This window comes from Lasioglossum baleicum, chromosome 14, assembly GCF_051020765.1.
Source record: "Lasioglossum baleicum chromosome 14, iyLasBale1, whole genome shotgun sequence".
Lineage (NCBI taxonomy): Eukaryota > Metazoa > Arthropoda > Insecta > Hymenoptera > Halictidae > Lasioglossum > Lasioglossum baleicum.
In genome coordinates, this window is record NC_134942.1 from 6,698,273 (window position 1) to 6,724,915 (window position 26,643).

General features: G+C 38.8%; 4 protein-coding genes across 25 annotated transcripts in view; 2 read left to right on the forward strand and 2 right to left on the reverse strand.

Moving 5' to 3' along the window:
- The first annotated feature begins 73 nt into the window (after window positions 1-73).
- Boca (LDLR chaperone boca) lies at window positions 74-1,966 on the forward strand. 4 transcript variants are annotated; one of them, XM_076438347.1, is made up of 6 exons: window positions 74-315; window positions 560-822; window positions 910-984; window positions 1,074-1,234; window positions 1,311-1,455; window positions 1,537-1,966. In XM_076438347.1, exons 2-6 carry the CDS (start codon window positions 670-672, stop codon window positions 1,588-1,590), a joined length of 588 nt encoding a protein of 195 aa, XP_076294462.1. In that variant the 5' UTR covers window positions 74-315; window positions 560-669; the 3' UTR covers window positions 1,591-1,966. The 4 variants fall into 4 exon arrangements, with proteins under 4 accessions (XP_076294462.1, XP_076294465.1, XP_076294464.1 ...); XM_076438350.1 differs by lacking the exon at window positions 74-315 and adding an exon at window positions 323-417; XM_076438349.1 differs by lacking the exon at window positions 74-315 and adding an exon at window positions 338-478.
- Window positions 1,578-2,561, reverse strand: LOC143215822 (mitotic-spindle organizing protein 1). Its single transcript, XM_076438353.1, has 2 exons — window positions 2,376-2,561; window positions 1,578-2,270 (listed from the first exon to the last, which is right to left on the reverse strand). The coding sequence occupies exons 1-2, from the start codon at window positions 2,390-2,392 to the stop codon at window positions 2,036-2,038; spliced, it is 252 nt and encodes an 83-aa protein (XP_076294468.1). The 5' UTR covers window positions 2,393-2,561; the 3' UTR covers window positions 1,578-2,035.
- An 882-nt stretch (window positions 2,562-3,443) lies between these two features.
- On the forward strand, window positions 3,444-24,500 carry Hppy (MAP4K3-like protein hppy). Of its 17 annotated transcripts, XR_013010447.1 has the most exons (22): window positions 3,444-3,721; window positions 3,796-3,853; window positions 4,899-5,054; window positions 5,130-5,362; window positions 5,444-5,707; window positions 5,804-5,999; window positions 6,064-6,164; window positions 6,478-6,545; window positions 6,998-7,081; window positions 8,008-8,046; window positions 8,697-8,750; window positions 9,542-9,609; window positions 9,857-10,003; window positions 10,686-10,861; window positions 10,944-11,148; window positions 11,422-11,605; window positions 12,216-12,493; window positions 12,570-12,653; window positions 12,722-12,814; window positions 13,740-13,866; window positions 13,943-14,172; window positions 17,070-24,500. XR_013010447.1 is itself a non-coding variant. In XM_076438314.1 (21 exons), exons 1-21 carry the CDS (start codon window positions 3,611-3,613, stop codon window positions 14,040-14,042), a joined length of 2,826 nt encoding a protein of 941 aa, XP_076294429.1. In that variant the 5' UTR covers window positions 3,444-3,610; the 3' UTR covers window positions 14,043-24,500. The 17 variants fall into 17 exon arrangements, 16 of the variants coding, with proteins under 16 accessions (XP_076294429.1, XP_076294431.1, XP_076294439.1 ...); XM_076438314.1 differs by having other exon boundaries at window positions 13,943-24,500; XM_076438316.1 differs by having other exon boundaries at window positions 6,064-6,158; window positions 13,943-24,500.
- Gefmeso (Guanine nucleotide exchange factor in mesoderm) overlaps window positions 23,465-26,643 on the reverse strand; it is a 49,199-nt gene continuing 46,020 nt past the window's right edge. For all 3 annotated transcript variants that reach the window (XM_076438309.1, XM_076438311.1, XM_076438310.1), the window contains exon 13: window positions 23,465-26,061. In XM_076438309.1, the coding sequence (XP_076294424.1) occupies window positions 24,984-26,061 (1,078 nt within the window). In that variant the 3' untranslated portion in view covers window positions 23,465-24,983. The remainder of the gene's footprint in view (window positions 26,062-26,643) is intronic.

Here is a 26,643-nt window from a genome sequence, read left to right on the forward strand (position 1 = left end):
TCCATCGTTGGCAGCACTATTAGCAGCACTGCTAGTAACACTACTAGCGACTTATGCCGCAGTTGGTAGCTCCCCAGGTGTGGGGATATGCGTCGCATCATTCGAAGTGTCAGGTCTATTCCTATATCTCGTCTGTGATAATAGTTGTTTTCAATAACAGACAACAACAAATGAGATGGCAAGATAGTGAAGGAAATGTTTGATAACATTGCTGATAAATGAAATGTCCTCTCTGACAGAAATCAGTAGTTCCGAAGCCATGTTCACGGCGTAAACTTTTGTTTACGCATGCGCTATCTATGTAAACCGCCAAGTGTAAGTATTGAAGTATATGCATTTACCGTAATCCGTAATATATGTATCAGAGACAGAGAGGATTGGAGAGGATACCAAAGGATATACTCAGATATACTGCATGTATATATGGAGTTTGATTATTTTCGTTTCGACTGGTTTCGATAATCAAATAGGATTTTCGGTGGACTAAAAATTGTAGAATAATTTGTAAATATATTTTCTACCGAGAGAGAGAGTAAATTAATCTATGTATACGATTTAGAAAGAAGATCGATGGTTTTCCATGTACGTTGATATTGGGGGATCGTGATAACAGAGAAAATCGAGTGTTGCCCGCCACAAGATTTGATAAGATCACTGTACGACTCGAATATGAAGCGAGAAATTATAATTTATAGCATATTTCTGGTGTTTTACGTGACTGCCGCTAACGACGCAAAGTCAGGGAAAAAGAAATCATGGAAAGAAAAAGATATACGCGATATGACCGACGCAGATTTAGAACATTTGTTAGACCAGTGGGAGGTGTGTTTTTCTTCTTTGAATTTCTTTAATAATCTGACTTGTAGTCCTAAACAGAGTTCCATTTACTATACCATATTTGCATTTTAGGAAAACGAAGAGCCTTTAGAACCGGATGAATTACCAGAGCATCTTAGACCAAGCCCAAAGATCGATCTATCGCAGGTACAGCAAGAAAGGAAAATCTAATTTTCTGTTCATTTCCCATTTCTATTATACTAATAGTCTTGTTTTATCATTATCATGCGGTGCAGCTTGATATGACAAATCCTGACAATGTTCTCAAAATGACCAAAAGGGGCAAAGGTGTAATGATGTTTGTCGATGTCAGCGAGGATGTTACAGCGGAAAATGCTGATGTAATAATGAAGATTTGGCAAACCAGTTTACAGAATAATCATATTATCGCTGAAAGGTAGACCAGGTTACTATAGTTTTTGTACATGTTGATTTAGCTACATCAGTTTAATGCAAAATTATTCCATTTACAGATATTCTATAGATCTGAAAAGGTCCGTGTTTCTGTTTCGCGAAGGATCTCAGGCAGTAGATGCAAAGAATTATTTATTGCAGCAGCCGGAACTGTCGCATGTTACATTAGAAGGTCAAATCTACTACAGAGATCAAAACAAGCAGGTAATTGTGTAATACAGTTTATACAGTGATGTGTACGTAAAGAATTTAATTAAAATTAATGAAATTGATGCATCTTTGCAGAGTGCAGGGGCAAAGAAAATAAATAAAAACAAGACCAAGAATGAGGAATTATAATTTTCTAATATCTATTTCTCAGGAATCTTAAATATTATATTTGTATATTTTTATAATTGTATATACTTACATATAAGCGAATTATGTATAAAAACAACTTTACATACTGTTTCTCCATTTTCGAGAATAGATTTGCAATTATTTTGATCTATATTTTTTGTAAATTCTACTGAATATATCATAAATACATTCGATGCTCACAGCAATCTCATGTCACTTCTAATTTCAGTTAGCCTATAGTATTCAAATGTGTTTTAATACCAACAATGAAAGAAACAATCAACAATGCTACATCCATTAAAATGATTCAACAGTGTTTCATTATAAAACAGAAATTTCTATGCAATATATTTTAAGAAGTGTATGCCAACAAATCTATTCTATCAGTACGAAGAACAAAACTTAACTACTCATTTATTTTTAAAAAATTCAATGGTAGGAAGATTTACGTGGGTGGATTATTCATAGCATTCACTTCTCTCTGCAGTTCTTTCACCACAGTTGCAAGTGCATACGGATTCACTCCGTTCTCGCATAATCTAATGCATATGCCTAACGTAGTCGGGTCCAAGTTCGTGTTTAATAATTTCGAGATTTGGTAGAGTGTTTGGAATGTTTTTCGAGCAGCGTTTATTTGGTGATGTACAGGCTCCGGCATGTTGGCTCGGTTCCGTTCCTTTCTAAAAATTAAAGCAACGAACATACAATCATTTTAACAGTTATGTTACAACATAAAACATCGAAAGAGGTTAAGTTTGCAAATGATTACTTTATAAAATACATACTCTCCTGTGTGAGACATATTTGCCTTTTATTATAGAACGGCTTCTAGAGAGGAATATTTCTCACAGATTTCAAAACGATCTTCTATTCGAAATTATTTCGAAAGTCATTGTTTCCATAACAACCAACAAGGTCAAGGGCATATTTTTCCGAAACTCGTCCATTTCACAGACGACATGTATTTAGGAATAGACCTGACCTGACACCTTATGTCTTATGGGACTAGTGTCCATAGGAATCTGTAGTACCGGCACTATAATTTCCAGTAACTTGATCCTCTACCAGGGAGTATATGAGAATGCTCATTTTCGAAAATTAAGTAGTACAACTCAACGACAAGTCAGACGCTCGAAAATTTTCGAAAATTCAGTAGTACAACTCAACGACAAGTCAGACGGGCGAAAATTAAAAAGTGGAACAAGTCAACGATAAGTCAGACGCTCGAAAATTTTCGAAATTCAGTAGTATAAGTCAACGACAAGTCAGACGATCAAAAATTGGTGAAAAGTTTCGAAAATTGAGTTTTGTATTAGGAGAACATGATAGCGAAGGAGGTGGCACAAAATTCAGTAGTACAGCTCAATGACCAGCCAAACGGCCGAAAATTTTCGAAAATTCAGTAGTTCAACTCAACGACAAGTCAGATGGGCTACGATTAATCGTATCTTCTCTGTAATTAATTACGGTTATGCATCGATACAATGAAAAACCTAATCTTAATCGGTCGCAATAAAACATTTAAATTGCGGTCGTTTATCGTTAATCGTGTGGAACATTCCGCAACTCTGGTATTCAGGGGTCTTTAATACTTCTCAATTTACAGATTAGATCTGCGCAATCTAATCTGCCAATTTCTGTTATCTATTAGCGACGATATGGTTATCTCTTTGTGTGACCCGAATTGTTTTCCCGTGAAACATCGGACGCAGTGACTGGATACGATTTCGAGCCCTTCGAATCGGTGGGAGATCGAAAGTTTTTCATTTCGGTAAAAATTCAATTTAAAACTTTGGCCCTCCCCAGGGAGGTAGCGATCGATCGCGGTCCCGATCGATGTATCGCGGAACCGCTGGTCGAGTACGCGGCCAACCTCAGAGCTATTGTGAACAATGGCGACGTTTCGACGAAAGTGACATTCTAACGAACAAATGTGTGTCCACGCGTTAACGTTAATTCCTTCTTTGTAGATGTTAATCACGCCTGTTAGGTGTTCGCTTGGACACGTCTCTGCTCGACGATGGCTTTGAACGCGAACGCATTGTCCAGTGACATAAGCCGACGAAATCCTCAGGATGAGTACGAGCTCATCCAGAGGATAGGTAGCGGAACGTACGGAGACGTTTACAAGGTTTGTGACCCCTAAAATTCTTTATCGAACACCGTCACCAGTCGCCGTACACTGCACTCGACTTATTTTCACAGGCCAAAAGACTTTCCATGAATGACCTCGCCGCTATTAAGGTTATCAAATTGGAACCAGGTGAGTAGTCCCACATTTTTTACAGCCTTACTGACCTCCTACCCACAATTCACATCACCGAACTCGTAAAACTCCTCTCCCAATTTCGTACTTTCTTCCATGCTCGGTACCAGGCAACTCCTATTGCTTCTTCGTATCCTTTCTTTCATAGTCCTATAGTCAATACAGTTAGTACTCGACTCACACATATTCATGTTACATGTATTCTTAACACTAAACTACCAACACCGGTCAAAATGACTGGTTCCAGGTTTTTTATTTTATAATTATAAAAATAATAAAACTAATTTCATAAGAATCGATTGTACAGATACAGTCCTGTGCAAAAGAAAGAAGCACCTGGCCATATTTAATAGAAAAGCGTAGAAAATCAAATAAGAACACAGTAAGTTTTGAAAAAGGATTCCATTGCTTAATTGAATAATTCTGAGAATATATGTTATTGCGTATTATCTAATACTTTAGATTCAATAAATCAATCATTGTACAACACAATTTCTACATAAAGATATTGTTTGTCATTATATCTTATAATTATACTGGGTGCTTAAAGAAGCAAAAGAAAGATTCTGCACAGTAGTGTATCTTTAGTAGTGCACATATTACAATAGGAGCCGCACAAAGTCTAAATAAAATCAATCTTGTCATTCTCATAAGGGCACATGTGTACATGTAATATGTTTTTGCTAGACAATTAACCCTTTGCACTCGGAGCTGTTTTAACTGAAAAACTAAACATTTCTTCCGATCTAGAATATTTCCATTCCCTATGACTTTTGAAATTTTATGGATATGAAGTTGGTATAATACCTCATACAATATGTAAATGTTTAGTAATTGATTAGATACAGATATATTTAATAATGTAAACAATATTTTGAATAATGGTACAGCAATTTTTAGTGGTGCTTCTCATACAAGATGCGAGGCAACTCCTCACTGCTTCATACCATTCTTGAGTCCTATAGTCTCGATACAATAAGTAGAGCATCCATCTACTAAATATGCTACATCCATTTCATTCTTACTTCCTTGTGTATTTTAGGGGATGATTTTGCAATTATTCAACAAGAAATCTTGATGATGAAAGATTGCAGGCATCCAAACATAATTGCATATTACGGGAGCTACCTGAGAAGGGATAAATTATGGATTTGTATGGAATACTGCGGAGGTGGTTCCCTGCAGGATATATATCACAGTACGATTTCTATCATTGTATCTTCTTTAGCCTAATACTTACATCGTACATTTTTAACATTTCAATTGTTTACAGTAACTGGACCATTGTCAGAAATACAAATAGCGTATATGTGCCGAGAGACCCTGTTGGGATTGGCTTACTTGCACAGTATGGGGAAGATGCATCGTGACATTAAAAGTGCCAATATATTATTAACAGAAGCTGGTGATGTGAAATTAGCCGACTTCGGAGTTTCAGCACAGATTACAGCCACTATTAATAAAAGGAAAAGTTTTATCGGCACACCCTATTGGATGGCACCAGAGGTAGACACGCTTCGCTTATCAAACGCTGTAAATGCGTCCAAATAAATATGTATAGAAAATTTATGCGTATATGATTCTCAGGTGGCAGCTGTAGAAAGGAAAGGTGGCTACAATCAACTTTGTGATATTTGGGCATGCGGTATCACCGCGATAGAATTGGCGGAATTGCAGCCTCCCATGTTCGATCTGCATCCTATGCGAGCGCTTTTTCTCATGTCGAAGTCCGGTTTCAAACCGCCGACATTGAAAGACAAAGACAAATGGAGTCCGACATTCCACAATTTCGTGAAGGTCGCACTCACGAAAAATCCTAAAAAACGACCAACGGCTGAGAAACTCCTACAGGTTATTCTTTCTATTGCAATTTCTGTTTTCTTACGAGCATTAAAAAATTGTGTACGTCTACGCAGATGACAATTTCAACGAATGCTATTATTCCAGCACGCGTTTTTTCAAGGCGAGATGAGCAAACGTTTAGCCTTGGAATTGTTGCAAAAGGTATCGAATCCTAGTCATATGTTTACTGATTTAGAAGCTGATGAAGACGGAGCCGTACCGAACGTTCCGCAAAGAATCGCTTCGCGTCATACTGCAAGACCTAGACCAAAAAGCCCCGTACCGCAATTAGATAGCGACGGTAAGAGATTGTACCACCCTAAATGCAATTACTCGTTTAATAATAAACTTCGTACACGTTCTAGATCAAATTAATCTAGATGGAACATTACAAAGGGAAGTAGTATCGCCGTCTGTGGATGGTAGTCTAGGATGGGATATTATGGATATCATGAATAATGTAAAGGTACCCCTTATATTTTGAGCGTTATTATTCATTTGATTCTAATCAATTTTACTCCGAATTCATGTACTGCGAATTCTCTAATGTTAAGGGGGCAGTCTCGTTTCTAGAGTTGCAACAGTGCGGGATGCTCCTTCTGTTAGATAAAAGAGGACGACTGCAGCTTAGATTGATCTTTTATCTAGCACTTTTGACTACTGAAAAACCCCATCTTTGCATTATCGAGAAATAAGAAGGCGCATCCCGCACTCTTGCAATTCTGGAAACGAGTGTACCCTCTTAACGATGAATTCTACTTTCATATCCACTTGTGTAGACTGTTCATAACTGTGATGCGCATCCAGACTGTGGTATTGGTACTGCATTCGAAGACGAGCAAGAGAAGTAAGTAGACCTCTAAGACAGACGTGTATTAATTATTCTGTAGCCCTTGATGTTTCTCTAAAATGTGGGGAGGAGGGTTGACGCTTTAAAGTCCTTCCACTAATATGGTAATTGCTGTTTCACTGTATGTCCAGTGGTCGTCTGTAATTAGAACTTGTCCCGCTTTGCAGGAAAGATTTTTCCGAAGCGCAAAATTAATTACAGTATTGTTTGGAAGCGAGTCAAGTGAAACAGCAGTGTTATGGTAACGGCACGTCTGCTTTTGCTTTGCGTATGTTGCACTAGTTAGGAACGATTTTCGTCTCCTACAAAAAGAAATAGTAAATCCTTGTTAATGTTAAAACGTGGTAACGCATTACCTGTTTTTTTTATTTTTTTTCGAAACGATACCTCTCTCGGTTTATTCAGCGCTGTACTCTTCCAAAACATGATATAGTTTGTTTCTGTGCCAGTATTGTTGCCGCTTGCGAGCCAACAGATAATAGAGAATCGCGTCGAAGTAAAACAGGCACAGAAATATTTCATATGAGTTTAAGGTAATTGTAATACGGTACAAGTAGTTTGGTGTGGACATTTTACACAGCTTTCGACTACTCTCGAATCAAATTAACGTTTTTTGTTGTTGGAAATGTTTGGTAATTATAGGTGATATTGTTTTTGTTCGATTTGGAGTAATTTTTCGTACATGTGTATGTAATGGCATGGTACCTCCTTGAAAACCATTGAAGTTCAACACTGTAGAGAACCAGTACGTGGAAATTGTCTATAGAAAATCCTTCTTTTGTTCTATTTTATTTTGTACGTGCACGATTGAAGGTAATAAATACGCAGAGACGACAATAGTACAGTTGTCTTAACATTTTATACTTACAATTTATTTACACTTCATTGTTTGATTACGTAATCTTGCTTGTGCGATTTCTGTACGTCGTTAAATGCACCGTCGATTATGCATGCCAGTGCATTTGCAATGTATATCGCATGTTTGGAATATAAAATTTTAAAAAGTCTTGCTGTGTTGAGTGCACCTTCTACGTAAGTACGGCAAATATCATTTTCTATATTTGACACACTAGATTTATTTTCCGTTCAAGTACTAGCGATTACGACAGCATTTTGTGAACAGCTTTTACATAAATGTTGCACATCCGGTAAAATAAAGAAACAAGTTAGGTACTTTACTGTAAAGCGAAAGACAAGTTGATTACACCGGACGTGAAGCATGTATACTTATCTTAAACTGCGTAAGCGCGATTGGAAACTGAAATTCTCTTTTTATATGGGTGTTACATAGTAATTTTGACACAGTATACATATGTAATACAAGATACTTGATACTCGACTCTTATATTATGCCTGGTCCTTGCCCAGATTTAATTTTCGCAACTTGTTCCTATTTCAATACTTCATAAATACCTAATTTCTCTGATCAGTTTGTAATTTTAATAATTTCTCCCAACAGGAGTCTATTGCAGTACATTGATGAGGAGTTGTTGCTAAGGTATTGGCAGGTAACCCTTTTCCCTTGCACCTTGCACCTTGCACTTACGTTTCCTAATGCTACGCATTGAATTTTTACTTTCTTTATATCGCAGCGCTTCACGATTAATTTATCGACTGACATTCCCCAACGTCCTTTTAACAACTTTTCTTTTATTGCATCGTAGAGAAGAGGAGCATTTGAATTGATTCGGCTATTTTGCATTATGCATTTACTTCATTCTTACGTTCGTTTATTATTAATTATTATTATTCTATTTTGATTCGCATTTCTACACACACCTGAGAAACGGTAAAAAGCATATTAATATACTTGTCACGCATATACAGATACTTTTTACGTGACATCTCACATTTTCAGAGTATGCTTCGATGAAAGAAGGGTATTGTTAACGCTGTTCATTGCATGTTAGATTTTTATTAGACGATTCCGTTTCGAATCCGTTGACCATATTGGTGGTGGAAGTTTTCATGTGCCTATTATAATGATTGCAGGAGTGTACAGGAATTTACGTACATATATATATATATATATATATATATATTTATTGTAATTAATTCAAATATCAACGAGTGGAAGTTCAACAGAATTTCTAAGACAAGAACTGTGTAATCGTTTTATAGTATATGATTATAGTTTCATGTGTGCAGGGGGAATGCAATGTCGATGGTTGGTGGGCATTGCGACCAGCTATATTCCCTGCAGTAAGTAATTGACCAAATGTAATAGTAGATTGTTTTGCCTTTGGTTGTAGATACAGCTCAGTTATTATTTTAGTTACTTTTATTTGTAAAGTAACGCAAATGGGCTTTCATTTTGAAACGAACGATCGGCAAACGTGTACGCGAGAGTATGGTTTCGATCCCTTGAAGATTTTACACTAATTGCCTCTTATAATCTGTTCCCGGTCGGACGAGCAATATCATTAACAATTAAGGTGACATAATGTACTGACTTAACCATAGGTAATATGTCTGTATTTTTGCGTTCCCCAGTTCTAGTAAATGTCCTGTACATTTAAACGATACCATTGTACTTTCTGTAACATTCTCTCCCTGGACGTCTCATTCTTCTGCTTAAACAATCGGATCTCGCAATTGTCATTATAGCGTTACATACAATCTCTTAATATTATGATCATTAGACGGCGGATTTTATGCGCACTTATAACAAGAATGATTAAAACACATTCGAATTTTCAACCTGTAATTAAGAACAAAAATTAATTTCTCAAAATTCGCAGTCTAACAATCGTAATCAGTTTTGCACTACCTCCCTTTCATCCGCTAATATTTTCTACCACACCTTCTTTATTTACAACACGATTGGTGTCTCGTGAAGGTCTCGCGTGAAATTATGTCTCCAAGCTTCGAATTCCAAATCAATTGATGTTAATTTATCATTTATTACGTACTAACCCAGTAACGCCTATATTTTGGAAGGAGATACATATCCTTGGTGCGTACTAATATCGTCTACACATTTCTTTTTCCAGAGCTACGCTTCCTCTGGGAGAGACATCGAATGATTGCGAATTGCACTGCCCGTACTACAACATGTCAGGTAAGAAACTAGCTTCGTTGCTGGTACATACCATCAGCACACTAGAATGTGTACAAAATAGCACACTACATTCAAGACTTCCATATCAAACAACGGCATTGTACATACACTTTTCCATCGATATATCTGTTAAAAACTACAGCAGAGCATTGTAACGCATAGATTCGCGTCACATGAATGATGTGGAGGTTCTGAACAGGTTTGAACGAACCGTGGCGTTAGTATAAACAGTAGGTTCGGTGCTTAGGATCTCAAGCAAGCCCCAGGCGTCACAGCTCTGTGGACGAGTTGTATGGTCTGGTGAGCAGTTCACAATCCCTAACTGCTGCCAATGGACAACGTCAACGGTCTCTCTCGGACAGTGGTCCTAGAGACGAGTCCTCACAGTCTAATGGTAGGAGCACGACAATCTTCGAGTTCGTTTTCTCTAGACCTCCCTAATGTCATCTCGCCTCCTTCTCGAAGTAATAGTCCAGCGCTAATTCAAAAGCATGCCCATCGAACTTCATTTTTCATGGACACACATTTACCGTTAACAGACTCTAACAGGTACAATTAGCTCCTAAGATAACGACCTGAAGGGGGTAAACTCGTTTTGCTAGGAGTGCAATGGTGCGCCTTCTCATTTCTCGATAGAAATGAGAAGGCGCATCCCACATCCTTGCACTCCTAAAAAAAACGAATTTACCTTCTTTAACGATGCATCGACTCTACTCATCATTTCTGTACATACTAGATTTCAATTAACAATTCTTTGTCAGACCATCCACTGTTGGGCTTCTCGTACGGTATAACTCATTAATTAATGTAAGTAATTACTAGACTGCGGATCTGTATGCAACGGTTCATTTGTTTCTAAAGGGTGTAGTCGGATAGTGTGGTCAGATTTGCCTCCAAAACAAATTGATCTTTCATCGTATCATTCGATAGCCCACCTTATCCGACTATACGCTTCCACGCATTCAATTTTTGTCGTGAATGCATAAAATTCGCAGTCTATTAATTGTAGGTCGTATAAAACTAATCAGCCAAGAGAAATAACGAGACTCGCAGTTAACAGAAAAGCTTTTTGCCAGGCCAAAACGAGACGCCGGGTGACGGGGACAGAGAAAGCATGAGTCCGGACTTATTATCGGACACTCCGCCTGTCCCACCAAGAAGAAGGGACAGGAAACGTCATACACCGCCCAGACCCATCAGCAATGGACTACCGCCTACACCCAAAGTTCACATGGGGGCGTGTTTCTCAAAAGTGATCTCCTCATCTTTATTCAGTCTGCTTTTTAGCATTAATCAATTTGTAACATTTGTAACACAAGAACGTTTCGATTTAGGTATTCAACGGCTGTCCCTTAAGAATACACTGCACCGCAAGTTGGATCCATCCGGACACAAGGGATCAACACCTATTGATCGCAGCAGAAGAAGGAATTTACAACTTGAACCTAAACGAACTTCATGAAACTGCTATAGACCAGCTGTACCCCAGACGTACGATCTGGATGTACGTCATCAAAGACGTTCTCATGTCTTTGTCCGGTAAGACGATATTCCTTGGTCGATCGAAGGGAAAACCAGTTTGTCATATCTGTAAAAATTAGTGGTATGCGAGACCGGGTCGGGACGGGATCTTGAAACTTTCGGGATTCCTGGGAATGATCGGGTTTCCCGAAAATGTTTGGAATTTCTTACTAAAAAACAATATTTATTTATTCGGACACCGAACATTTTCGGAATCCCGTTCCAAGCGTCGGGTTTCGGGATTTCCCGGGATCTTGTACACCACTAGTAAAAATGAATCTACCTTTCTAGGCAAAACTCCGCAACTATACAGACACGACTTATTAGCGATGCAGAGCAAACAGAGCCACAGGTTTTCACTGCACATGAACAAAATACCAGAGAGATTAGTCCCGAGGAAGTTTGCGCTGACCACCAAGGTCCCGGACACCAAGGGATGCACCAAATGCTGCGTTGGCAGAAATCCGTACAATGGGTGGGTGAAACTTTTTGTCGCACACACATAGTCAGCATTGTACAGTACCATTTTTAATCTGAAATTTTTATAGTTTATAAACCAATTAACCCCTTGCCCTACAATATCGTGTCAGACTCGTGGTGAAGATTCTGAACAGAGTCTAATAAACATGTATGTTATTAATAGACTGCGGATTTTATGCATTTTAACAAAAATGTGTAGGTACAATTTCAAATAGTGTGAAGATTAAGAGATGTTAAAAACACCAAATATTATTTTCAACTTACTAAAATTATTGTAGAAAGAAAGTATTTCTAACTTGACTCCTATTTCTCATAATCGATTCACAACATTTCTCTTTTGCATAAAAGTCCGCAGTCTAGTTATTAATTTATTTTAAACCGAGATGAAATTCTATTTTGGTTCCGTTAATGTATATTATTACCGTTAATGTATGTATGTAGGCATACAATAGATATAAATTTTCTCCTTTTTGGGGAAATTACGAATTACAAAGAAAGTTTTGATCACTGAAACGGTAAAATAAATCGTAGGGCAAGGGCTTACTCAATTTCGTTGAAATTTTCATAAAACCAAGTTGATAACATTGAAAGGAATAATGATGCAGGTACAAGTATCTTTGCGGTGCGATGCCTACGGGAATATTCCTGATGCAATGGTACGACCCACTGAACAAATTCATGCTCCTGAAACACTTCGACTGCTCCCTCCCTTCGCCGTTAAACGTATTCGAGATTATTATCACGCCCGAGATGGAGTATCCGATGGTGTGCGTGTCCGTGAAACAACCATATCAACAGAACAAATTGAAATTAGACTTGATCAACATGAATTCGGGGGCGAGCTGGTTTCACAGCGACGAACTGGAAGACATGGATGGTTCAGGTACATTCTGGTTTATCCTAATTATTGGATTCGCTTTAAAACTACTCGAAAACCTAACGGAGACGTATTTCTGTAGCCACTGTGATACCAAGAAGAGAAAACCTTCATGTCATCAATGTAACTCAGTTGGAGAAGAATGCTATACTAGTGTGTTACGACAGTAAGTAAACGGAAATAGTCTTTGTACAAGATTGTACGACAATTTTCACTTGAACTGTGATTTTTCAGACGTAGTGAAAGTGGTGACACTGCAGGGGAAGCCCAGATCGACCAGAAAGCAAATGTCGGAGTTGCATTTTAACTTTGAAATCGAGTCCATCAGTGAGTATCCGATTTTTTAAATGGAACATATAAAGAAGGTTGTTAAATAATACGATAGCTAATTACGAAAAATGTCAGGTCGGTGCCAAAGTTTGTGTTCTACAGTATTCCCTCGTATAGTGTGACTTTCGTCTTTTTTATATGTATATATGTATACAAAAAATAATATACTCTCGAGGTAGTAACACTATGCGAGGGAAGACTATTTCATATTAAGTATTTCATATTAGGAGGTTATGCTCGTTTTCAGGATTGCAAGGGTTTCTGCAAGGATTTCAAGATGGGGGTTTTCACTAGTTAAAAGCGCTAGATAAAAGATTAATCTAGGCCGCAATCGTCCTCAAAAGTCCTATTCTTACGTTCAAGAGGCGCAATTTGCTGTTTACCTCGTAAACGAAAAAATAGAAAATATGGGGGCGGCTACGACCTAGATTGATCTTTTATCTAGCGCTTTCGACTAGTGAAAAACCCCATCTTTGCATTATCGAGAAATTTCGAAGGCGCATCCCGCACCCTTGCAATTCTGGAAGAACGAGTCTACCCCCTTCATCCCTTGCTGTATCGTTTTCTTTAAAGTTACAGTGATTAAAAACGTCTTTATCCCCAAAACTGTCGTAGAAGAGAAAAGAAAATTTATATTTTTTGTATGGCTACATTTATTTGAATGCTTAAATATTGATTACAAACGAATCAATTTTTATTTCATGTAAAAAGAAAGGCATGATATTCATATTTGTTAGACTTTATTTAAAATCTTCACGACGAGTATGACTCGTTAAAATATGGCAAGGGTTTAAAATACAACGAGAAATTGGGCACGAACTTTCGCACTGACCCAAACGTGAGCGTGTAAAATCTAGTTGTTAGCTCTAAATGCACAAGAATCAGCAGTCTAATAACAACGCATACTAACTGTTTGCTGCAGTCTGCTTGCCAGATAGCGTACTAGCATTCCACAAGCATGGTATGCAAGGTAGGAGTTTTAAGAATGGCGAAGTTACGCAGGAGATCAGCGACCCGAGTAGAACGTACAGATTGCTAGGATCCGATAAGTATGTGATGCCTCTTTCAACGTGGATAAATTTCGAGGATGGTCGATTGTAATTGACTTGGCAAATTTGTCTACAGGGTGGTGATGTTGGAGAGTCACTTGGTCCAGTCAGGCACGCTGACAGAATCCGAGGGAGCAGACTTGTACATACTTGCTGGACACGAGGCCAGTTACTAGAAAGCAGCGTCTTCCAACTGTGAACGCGCTCAATCGGTGTGTCGCAAGTGATTACGTGATTGTCACAGAGACTGGGTGTAAAGTAAATAACAAAACGAGACTGTACTGATAGAGGCAGTGGTCGACGTTGGTAAGAGAATATTGTTAATTATTCTATTTAAAAACGAACGAGACAGAGAGGGAGAGAGTAAGAGTAAGCGTGCACGTTGTTTCGTCACTGTTCTCCGTATAGTCGATGCTGCATAAACTCGGTCAATTACCGAGGAAATTTTTAAACGAAAACCAGATTTAGGATTTAGGGATCGAAATCTAAAACACACAAAAAAATAAATATGAGAGAGAGAGAGTGAGAGTGAGAATATCGGAAGGAAGCAGGAATATATTTGAAGTAATGTGTAAATTCGCCCTTATGCCTGACAAAATAAAGCTTATACCGATCGATTACTCTTCGAAGGAACAAACTAGTATGTCAAGCAGAAATCTGTAGACTTGAGTATTCGTTTTAAAAATTATTCGTTCGAGTTTCAATTCAATCTGATCGTATAAATACATTTTAAAAGTATGAAAACCGTGTGTAACGCGCACGGCCAGTTGTAGATATACGAATACTTATATTTTTAGAATGATTTTTAGATTGTACCATAATATAGAAAAATCCTCTACATCCTGGATACGAATTCATTGAACGGGGAAGTAAGGTATTGGCCAAAGATATAATCTAAGTAGTATAGACCAGAAACAGAGACAACGATTTAAATAGAAATTAATCACGGGGTATGGCCAATTCTATGAGATTTAGGAACGGGCGGTGTATTATTTTCTATGCAAAATAAACTATTGGAAAAAGCAAATCACGATTGTTTCCGTATAAGTTTTGCTTTGGTAGGCATCGGGCTGTTGCATCAAAGTTATTTTAATAAGACATTGCGTTCATCAGTGTCTCTAATTTTGGACAATTGTACTATGGAAATACAGTATACACGGCAAAGTAGTTTATGATGGCAATCATAAATGATTTATTTTAAGAAGCGTATATGTGGGAGAACGGCTTAGCAAATGACACTTCGTTTGATCAGATCCGAAAAGCGTTTTAGTACATAAACTGACTAATCTATATGTACAACCGTGGAACATTTTTAATTACGTGATTAATTCTTAGCATTGATAATCAATCCTAAACGAAAACAAATTAGAAACGATACACCTCGTGTTTCTTTCGATTAAGATTCACTTAAAGAAAGAGGAAGTATTTTATGAACACGATCTCATGCGGTCTCATGCATTTCGGGGAGAAAATATATTCTTTTCTCCGGAACGCGCGCAGATATATCAATGAGACGTGTTGGTATTTTTCAACAGAGACGACGGAGTTGCGTGATTGGCTTCTAAGACTGGGAGAAATGATAATTTCTTATTCGCGAAAGACTTTCTTAAATACGCGAGACAGTGTATTCAGGAGGAAGAGTGCTGGATGATGTATAGTTCAGAGTAAAACATTGTTGCGAGAGTTGCATGGCGCATTTTCGAATTTACGTTTCGCTTCTTGATCATCGAGATTACGTTGACTTTGTTCTCACGCAGTATTTTGCAACTCGCCGAGTTGGAGAGAGAGATTTTACGATCATTTTACAATTTTACTATGACTCTACGCTGAACTAGTGTTAATCGATACTATGTGATATATTCCATCGCACGAGCAGCGTGCGATATAGTTTCTGTTTGTAAGTAACGTTCGTTCGAAAAAGATGGAGAAGAAAAGAAACGAAAAAATAACTTCGATCTGCACTGATATTAGGAGTAACATTTTAATCGTTTGTAAATAGACTTTTTTTATTTATCAAGGGAACTGTCTTATGTTGTCTATGTAAGTTAATAATACTCAGTTAACACGTAACCGTCGTGAAGAAAATAATTCGGTCTTGCTCGAGACAGACATCAAGACGTGGAATTTAAACGCGTATAAATAGGGAAATCGACGATGAGTTGCATGCAGCAATTAGCATGAAATAAAAGACAAGATAGCGCTTGTACACGTTTGTTTTTAGATTTATATAATTGTATTACATACTATTGTTACGTTAGGTTTAGAGAGTACCAACTTTCGAAATTTAAGTTTCTAGAATTTTAAACGAATCGATTGTTACGCGCATTGATTCTTAATTGAGAAAACGAAAAACATTCGAAACTAACCAGAGAATAATAGATCTCGCTTTAACGTTCGCTTGAGAAAAAAATAAAAGAACATTAATCGGATTTAGACGTAATCGATACAAAAAAATAAAATAAAAGTCGTAACGAGTAATCTAGGTTGTTAGTCGTCTAACTACTGAACGTAATCAAATTAATCGAAAGCAAGACATTCGATGTTGAGAATTTAAACGATTAGGGAGACTAATTGAAGAAAAATGCTTTTTTCGTGTAGCTAAACAAATTCTGTTAGACTAATTGCAGATTTCTATTTTAATATTAGTACGTATATCTAATATCACGTAATTCTTCATTGGGCCTTTGAGAAAGAAAACAAAAATATTAGGTAAATAACGAAATAAGTAGAAAGTATAATTAAATATAAAGAGATCTATTAACGATTCGTCACACGTATACCGCTTGTCACGATATAATAGAGAAAATGATTTGATACCGATTCTATTCCATTGAAATTCGATCCTCGCGTCCGTGCTCTTCCATGGACGCGGGATTAGCAGTGTTCTAATAATTATGGTATCTGGCACTTTTCCATCCATTGTAGATACATTGATTGCAAAACCGAGAGAGCCACTGATTTGCAAACACCAAGAATCGAGATGTAAAAAAGAAAAGAAATTGAACTAGGAACGACGGATGGACAGAGTAAAATTATCTTGGAAATGTTGAGATATTTTGGTATTTTATATGACGATTTGCTCTGTAAATAGGAAGTAGGTTACTAAAGAAAGTATTACGCTATTAAATGTTTACTATAATAGTCTCATATCCGACTGCTTATTACCGGTAACTAATTACGTTACGTTTGTTGTGTATATTTAGCGTCGAGGCATCGATGGTCAATTCATAACTTTCATTCTCGAATGCTCATCAAGATGACAGAGAAACATTGAAGAGGATTATGGCACACATAACGTTCTCTCGGCACAAACACCATCGATGTTGAGACACAGTCGTATCGCGGGAATTTGTTACTGCAAAATAGAACGGTGGTTGCGTTTCAAAGATCGGAACGATCCGCGCTGACGATTCTTTCGACGAACAAATTGAAATGATTGTGTTCAGAACGTGTCCAAGATAGATCACTTCGCTGCATCGAATGTCACTCCTGTCTTGCATACTTAGTTTAGGCCGGTTGGACAAGCTTGTTTCTTCAAACACGACGTTTTAGTCAGGGGTTGGAAACAGTTAATTTTAGTGCGTGTCATTTTAAATACAACGGGTACACGTGCATTTAAATACACATGCATTAATGCATCCTGATTTGAATTTGTATAATTATTAGAACATGATATTAATTTATGATCGAGACTATGTGGTTTCCTATCAGTGACTGTATCCTAAAAATTAATACGAATTACAATGCAGATACGTTAATGCAAGTGTATTTAAATATGCGTGAATTCGAATGAACACTAAATTAAAGTGTACACGTGTATTTAAATTTTAATAGGGATCTCTAGTTTCAGCCCCTGATTTTAGTACGTTTCACGTTCTGGCAACGCGTCGGCTACCTCCAGATAAGGTGCGAGCCTTAAAAATAGAAGACAGCCCTTATCTGCCCTTACACTGATTTCTTAAAAATTAGTAATTGATTTCTTAAAAACAATTAGTAATTTAGAGTCATCACTAAAAATTCCTATACCATTATTCAAAATATTTTTTTTGTTTAGTTTATTAAATAAGAAAGATATTTCTATTTGGCTCCGATATCTTGCAATCAATGCAAACATGTTACAAACAATTACTAAACATTTAAGTGTTAGAGTATAGAATGAAATTATCCTAGGTAGGTAGAAATGTTTAATGTTTTAATACAGATTTTGGTTTTCCATGGGGCAGCTTGCGCAAGAGGTAGACGACGCGTTACATTCCAAGCACTCGAAGTAGAGTCGAACCGTGCACGCACAAAGTGAACGAAATAGCTCGAGCGAACGATTGAATACGCTGTTGTACACGTTGATGTGGCATTAGATAGTGATAGAGACGTTTTTCAGGGAACCAAGCAGGTCCACGTCGCGGTGTGTATATTCGCGTGTTGACGGCTAGCTCGCGGTTACAATCAGTGCTTAAGCAATCAAACGCTGTAGAGAAAAGAACAAAACCACTTGTAATCAAATCGTACAACTTGTGGAGAGAGAGAGAGAGAGAGAGAGAGAGGGTGCTTGTAAAGAAAAAAGACCTTGTAAAGAAAAAAGCGAAACGGTGTAAAGAGATGTCTTCCCTGTGTCCGCGACTTGTGTACCATTAGGAGGCGTTCTATCGTCGCTATACAGAAGGAAATCATTTATTTTGTAATAACCGAGTCACCGACGTTCGGTCTTCTGTTTAGGGGTAGGCGGGTGCCCGGAAATTTTGGGTACCCGAAGTCGAAATCGGGTCGGGAATCCGAAAACTGTTCGGAGATCCGAACGTGATAGATTTTCGGGTTCCCGACTCGACTTCGGGTATACAAAAATCCCGGATACCAGCGTGTCACTGATTTTCGGGTACCCGCCCACTCCTACTGTTTAGCCTGTACAGAAAACTGTCCGCGGAGCCGAGTTGTGATCTGCAATTTAGTTGGCGAGAAACGCGCACTCTACGGCACAGAAAGTAGTGCTCGCGTTTCGTTTCCTGCGTTCGTGTAATGTGTAATTATTACCGAGAGGAATTAATAACGGTTTGCGAGAGCGGTAAGCGTGGGAAATATTCCGGTGGATGTGTAACGGTGTGATATAGGCGATTAGAACCAATTCAAGACGCGAGGAGTCTGGCGAATGCTCTTGGAAAAAGTATGTGTATAGTGTATAATGTACAAAGGATACATTTGCATTGGTGATATAACCAGGACACCGTCTTCGTTGCATTCGATCGCACCTTTAACGATTATTCAGCTGATTTTACGCACAATCTTGCTCGCACGTCTTTTCAATGGAAAATGGTGTCGAGGAATGCAACGAGACTGTTCGTCTCCTGGATACGTTACCGATATTCTCGACGCACGTTCACGGGAAACGTGAACGTGGAACGTACGTGTACTGAGTTCGGAAATCTACTTCAATAACGTCGTCAGTATAGCTACACTCTGCAATGTTACCTGGCAAAGTTTTGTATTATTATCAAGACAATAATTTCATTCACAGCGACGAGCGCACGCGTCTCGACGGAACGTAATCGGCTACGTTCGACGCGAGCAAAAAAACGATGAAGAGTGCGAGAGTTCGAACAGGAAACCCGGAGAAGAGAGTACAGTCTTCCCTCGCATAGTGTTACTACATTAGAGGTACTACTGTTCTTTCAAGTTTGGCGAGCGTAGAGAAGGACAGCGCGTAAACGACGAAGAGTATACAGTAAATGCTCGTTCGTTGCGAAAAGGCCTGGGGTTTGAGTTCGCAACGAGCGAATAGGGAAGCCTTTTTTGATTTATGACTGCGTCTAGATACACGCCGACCGCGCCGAGCGAGACTTCAATAGAGAGCCGAACATAGAGAAGGACAGAGTGAAATACGGATCGCGTGACCGAAGCGTGTCGCCGTCGCCGGCACAATTTAAAGGCCCGCGAGTTCTTACAATGTATGTAATGGCAGTGATGGAATTGTTCATTTTCCATTAGGGTTTTATGGGACTTTCACTAACTCATTTCTGGAATTTTTCTGATTAAAATGATACCAAACACGATATAATTTGGCCAATATTTAGTGGTTTAATCGACGATGAAAGTTTCGAACGCAACGAAGAAGAGCGTATGGGAAAGAAAGAGACGCGGACAGTCGTCGCCGCCGTGCGGAGAGACTCGGCGTTGACAGGCAGTGGAGTGGGTAGGCACTGTAGGCACGTCGCAATGAGCACATAGTAGATTCTTCGCAACGAACGAGCATTTACTGTAATTTCAATATCAATGCAAATAGGAAAGTTTTTTAGTTTTCATTATCTTTTTACAGAACTTTCACCGACGTATTTCTGAGATTTTTCTAATTAAAATGAGTCTAAATACGGCAGAATTTGGATGATATCTACTTATTTAAAGTGCGATCATAACTCACTATGATATATAGCTAAATGTGATCGAAACTGTGTCGAGTTTGGTCTTTTTTTAACAGGGAAATCTTACAAATGTGTTGGTAAAAGTTCTGGAAATGAAGAATAAAGAATAAAAATGTTTTGTATTTGCGTTACCATAGCAATCCATACTTCATAGCAATCTGTTCTTTTCTGTGTTGGAAACTTTCGTCGCTTATTAATCAAGTAAACATAATCGCATTTCCATCGCGTTTGGTCTCGTTTTAATCAGAAAGATTTCACCGATCCGTTGGCGAAGGTTTCATCATTGCATTAGAATCGTGTTACATTGTAGCGCGATAAAGAAGTAACACTATCCGTAGGGACGAAAGTGATACTATGCGAGGGAAGGCTGTATATCGTACTCCCTGACGCATCTCGCACGCAGATTCTACATATCCGTGTTCCATTGGGTCGTCGGAGGAACTTGGAACTTTAGTGAAACAGCTCGAAATCCCTCCGACAGCCTGATACTTCGACCACAAAATTTTAATCACATCCCTCAATAGAGTTTCGTTGAATGTAGTGCATAGCTGAAGTGTATTTCGTTTATATGGGGTACTGTGACGCGTACACGGGGCGGGGCAGAAATTGTGGCACACACCTGGACGATTCCACGGGGTGAAACGAACAGAAAATCAGCTTTGGAATTTTTTTCGTACGGTCTCTGGTTTTCGATGAAAATTTTTTAGAAAAGTAGAAACTCGATGCACACACTTCAAAGATTTCACGCTTTCGCGGCTATAATGTTTGAATTCATTTCGTACGTTGAAATTGATTTGTGTTTCTGGAAGTGACGAGTTTTTTATAATTCTAATTTGCCACGATTTCTGGCTGCCACGTGTATTTAGTGGAGTATCGTGTTGAGATCAAAGTCGACGATTCCATGCAAGAGTAGTTTATGGAATTGAGAGGTTGATCGTTCCCGTGTTCTTGAACCATTCGTACAGTTAAAACAAAGTTGTAGATCTCTGTAGCAGTAGGACAATTAGTACAGCGATAACATGTACCTGTCCATATTGACCAGATCGATGTCCTTGCCTCTACTCACGGAATCATTTCAGTATTACAGGATACTTCCACTGTTGGCGAAGGCGAACATTGTGTTATTACTAGACAGCGGATTTTATGCATTTATAACAAAATTCAATAGGTGTAATTTAACACTCGGTTTATTAATATTCTTAATTTGCGATTATTAAGATTGTAAAGATGCTTCCCTGAGGAATTATTTATTTATTTATTTAGGTATATATTATTGGAAAAATGGCCAAAAATTTGGACAAACACATTCTTGTTAAGTCTATAAAATAATGTGAAATAGTTATTTCTAGAGCTCCATAAACCTAGTGTTAAAACAGTAAAAGCATTAGGAGAATTTAAAAATATCGTTAAGAAAGAAAACAAATTTCCATTCCACTCGAGTTTGTTGCGATTCAGACAGAACATTTTTATTTTGCATAAAGATCCGCTGTCTAGTTATTACATTCGATTAACGTAAACATTTAGCTGAGCAAAGTGGACGAAAGGAGGCTGGCATTAAATAGAGGCGCCACTAAAAATTCTTTACATTATTATTGTAAATATGTCGGCATCTAATCAATTAATATGAAATTGAAAAAAAATCGTAGGGAATGGAAATATTCTAGGTCGGAAGAAATGTTTAATTTTCGAGTTACAAATAGCTCCGAGTGCAAAGGGATTTCACTTTGGGAGAAACATCCTGTAAAACTTTTCTGCTTCGTGCTCCACGTGGTTTCGTTTCAAAACTATCAAGGTTCGAGTCGACTAAATTTTAATTGGAGATGTTCATTTTTAATTCTGTCGGTCAGGGTTCATAGAATCGATTGGCCCTCGATTTTCGATCAGCTATGTATTGTTTCCGGTGGAAGTTGGCTAACGCAAAGAATCTTTTGAGAGGCAAGTTCGTATTGTAGACACGACGAGCTGGCGCGTAGAGGAAACGAAACAAAATGAGAGATACGCGAAGAAGAAACAGAGAGAAAGATAAATATATATATGAATACAAATATTATATAAATATATATTTAATAAAATTCTTTAAAGAGGAAATGTAAGTTCAAAGAGATATAAAAATCGGCGCGGATTAAAGATGGAAGCGATTTCGTAGTTGGTTCGCGCTCAGGGGAGGAACTACGAGGAGATTGTCAATATGTCAATAGCACGTTATTAACCAAAGCTTTAGCTGCGAATAGGTACGACGATTTAATGAAATTATTCTTACAAGTGGAGTAGGAGGACCGCGCGTTGTTATCGCATAAATGAACTTTAGGTTTAAGGAGACGTCGCATAGGAGATCGTACCAACTTTTTTCCAACCCTCTCGCCTGTATGGTGGACCCTCGAAAAAAAATATTAATACATCGGTAGCTGCTCGTAAAATTACTATGCTTATATCTTTGGTGTCCTAGGGCTCTTTGATTTCCAATTGGAACTTTGAAAAAAGTCAAGGGTTGGAGAAACGTTGGTCCCACCCTTTCGATGCGAGAAATACCACGTTTAAAGCACAGGAGACCAAATACTATCGAAAATCGCGTTCTCGATTTGGTTTTTCTCTGGATCAGTGATATTAATCCGCATCGAAACGGACCAGAATTGTACCACTGTATCGAAAGGGTGTATCGAGAATGATCGACGCCTATGCAAAACGCGTCTCAGCGACCGTGGAAACTCTGTAAACGAGAATCTTAATTTATTCTTTATATTTATATTCGTAACCGGGACTAAAGAAGCTTGGAAGATCCTCGGAGGCACACGCTCCCGATTCGAGAAGCAACAATATACGGTTTAAGTGTATCATAGTCGTTACGGTTGTATATAATGTGTATAACGAGTGGATCGTTTTTCAGTTCACGCGAAGCTTCTCAAACACACACTTTAGTCAATTCTCTTTTCCTTTTTATAAATACAGTATTGCGTAGCTAATTTATGAACGTTTATGTATCATTTCACTTGTATCTGTATGCACGTCTAGCCAAACACCTCTGTAAATAGACACTCTCGTAATAAAACCTACCTGAAGTAATCTCGGTGTCTTCTTGTGAATCCTCTCGTCGTCTTCGCTGCAGGCGGAATTCGTCGATTCTCTTCTCAATTGATCGTGAAGATCAGACATACCTGTGCGCAGTGTATAGTCTAGAAAATAAATTGAATGACTGAATCGTAATCATTTTAATTGGAAACATAAATGACAAACAAATGAATACTGATAATAATCCGATCGATTCGTCGCTAATTAAACTTACGAGCAACGAACTCGTTTGGTTTCCCGTATAAATAACAAAATAAAAATCTGCTTGCATCTCTGTTTTCCATTCGCTTAAACGAGTCTGTTTATTGTTCAGGGATAATGCGACTCGTCGAAACCCTAAACGAATTGCTTGAACGTTCATTCATGTTTACAGTATACAGCCGATGCAACGATTTACGATAAGTCCAGACCAACAACGCGATAGCAACAGCATTCATTGTTCAATTCGGTAATAATACAGGGTGATTAAGAACCTCTCCTTAACAAACTCCGCCCCTTAGTGCTCCTAGAAATGTTCGAATAACAACAAACAACGCAACGATTATTTAAATTTCTCATCGAGATCAACATCGAAAAGTCTTCGACAGTTACCCTGTATTATTCGCATAAAATTTCTATGACAAAGATTAAATATGATAGAACGTTAAGATGAAAATTATCACGTATAAATCATTTCTTCTAATTACCACTAGCTCACGTGATACGAGGAAAGTCGTACGGCAGTATTCGTTTCGATCTTGTACAAGTGTACGCGCGGTCGAACACCGGAACTTCGTGTTTGCGTGAGAAATAGTTGATGTAAGGCACAAGTAGCATAAAGGGAAACGTAATGTGTACATATAACGACTACACGATCTTCTCTTTTCCTTCCTGGATCGTTCGAACCGCTTGCAGCATCATCGATAAAAGTAAAAAGAAAAAGGTATCGCGGCGTTCGTAAGAGGAAAAGACAAATTTCAAATAAAGAATGTTACCTATGTATGTACATATTATGCTTGCCAATACAGTGTCCGAGTCTAGATCAATGTTACTCATTCACTCTCGAACAACTCGCTCCCATCGCTATACCGCGGATTTTTATGCAGAAATTTTCTTTGCCACGATCTCATGATCCAAAGAAGTTATAACTGTGGCAATTAAACTTTATAGTATATGATTTACGTATTTACCAGAAAAAAAGTCATCAAAATAAAATCGAAAGGCTCAAAAACATAATCCAATTTAACCAATGTCCTACATCAAAACTTTAAACGGCAATATCTTGAAAGTGAAACTATGCGACACGCGGCGTTCTTCCTGACAACTACAGATAAATGTCACGAGACTTTTCAAACGCATAAAATCCACAGTATACTCGTCATCTTCAATCTCTTCCACCTTCGTAATAAAATATAATCTCAAAAATTGTGTGTACTTTATCGCAAAACTTCGGCGAGTATCATTTATCTGGACGTGGATCTCTTAACCCTTTCAAGATGTCCCATCCAGCAACATTTATCTCCTCCGTTCTTGACCATCCCCCATAACAGAAAGAACCAAATTTTTCATCAAAAAACGTCCGTCAATGTCAAAAGGGTTAAGAACGCGGACAAACGTGAAATTCGTGTTCCCCGGTGGGGTTTTGTACACATTCATTGGTATAAATTATGTCTCGACATGACCTTGCAGCTGACCCACGATCTTCCTGACCCAACCCGCTTGGCTTTGGCCGGCAGACACATCGTCCCTGTCCTCCCCATTCCCTATACAACTAGCATGTAAACCAATGTTAGAGTACTGACACGCTGCACTATCAGGCAAAGGGGACTTAGGGTAATCAAAGTCCTTTATCACGGGCTTCGCCTTCAAATAGTCTGGCTTTTGTGCGACGTTCGGCTTGCACTTCACATTGAACGTCTCTCGGTTCACTATCAAGGTGGAGGTCTCTGTCCTCCTTTTCGCAGGAACCGGAGGTGCTATTTTGCTCTTGAAGGACGCCTCCTCGTGTCCCGAGAAGGGTCTAGCCACCAGAACCTCCTCGATGTCGCTGAATATTGCACTGTCTCTGAACGCGTCGTCGACGTCCGCGTCCACGTAGTTCTCTATCGTCTCGAAGGAGCGCTCGTAGAAGCTGTCCGTCTCGCTCTCCCTGCTCTCCACGATCTCATCGTCCTCTTTCTCCTTGGTCTGACCAGTCGTGATCGCCGATTGAAGTCGTTTGCTCTCGGAGAACAGCACAGAAGGATCCGCATAATCTGATTGAGCGATTCGAGCACCCAAACAGGAGCTACCTTGTTTGTAATACAGCGACGGGACTCTAGAATCCGAAGATCCTCTGGCAGCGCAGCCAACAAGCTCTTCGACGTCCGAGGACGACTCCCTCGAGTGTTTCAACTTGCCTTTCTTCTTCAATTTGCCTGTGCTCAACGACCGGAAATATTTCGTTCGTTCCAGCTCCTCACTGCATTCCAGAGTCTCCGTGCTCATCGTGTTTCTTAGACCCTGCAAACGGCTGCCAGCCTTCGACAGCACGTTCTTGAAGATGGTGGAACTGCCGCTGGGGTTGGCCCTGTAGATCTTGTGGTCCGGGTGAATGTTTGTAGTCGCGGAAGAGGAAATGTGGATCTCCGAGTACGCGTCCGTCAAGGTGTCGTCCAGGGAACAGAAGAAGGTCGACGTGGAGGTGGAGACAGACGTGGGGAACTTGGCGATCCTCCCTTGAGGCTGGCACGTTGATGCATACCTGTCGTAAATTTGATAAAAACAATTATGGCTGAGTTCTTGAGGCTTAACTTTAAGGAGGTAGACTCGTTTCTAGGATCGCAAAGGTGCGGGATGCGCCTTTTCATTTCTCGATAATGCAAATTACGTTGCCGAATAACGCAAATTACGCCTCGTAACCGTAAAAGTAGGAAATTTGAGGGCGACTGCGGCCTAGATTGATCTTTTATCTAGCGCTTTTGACTTCTGAAAACCCCCATCTTTTCATTATCGAGAAATGAGAAGGCGCGTTCTGCACCCTTGTATTCCTAGAAACAAGTCTACCCACTTAACCCTTCGCACTCGAGTGGCAAACAAAACAATTTCTGCAACAAGATTTCTGAGATCGCCATAACCTGCGAATGCTGAAGTTAAAAAAGCTTCGAGTGCAAAGGGTTGGCGGTAAAAATATAATAGCGCGTTCCTCGGGACTACCTTCATTGATGCACGACTTTAGCAACTCTGAACATGCAGAAAACTTTTCTCCGTTTAAATTACCCGTAAACGTGCTCGTAATTAACTGTAACAAGTATTAGTAGGTTCGTAAAATCTTGAACAAAGCAAT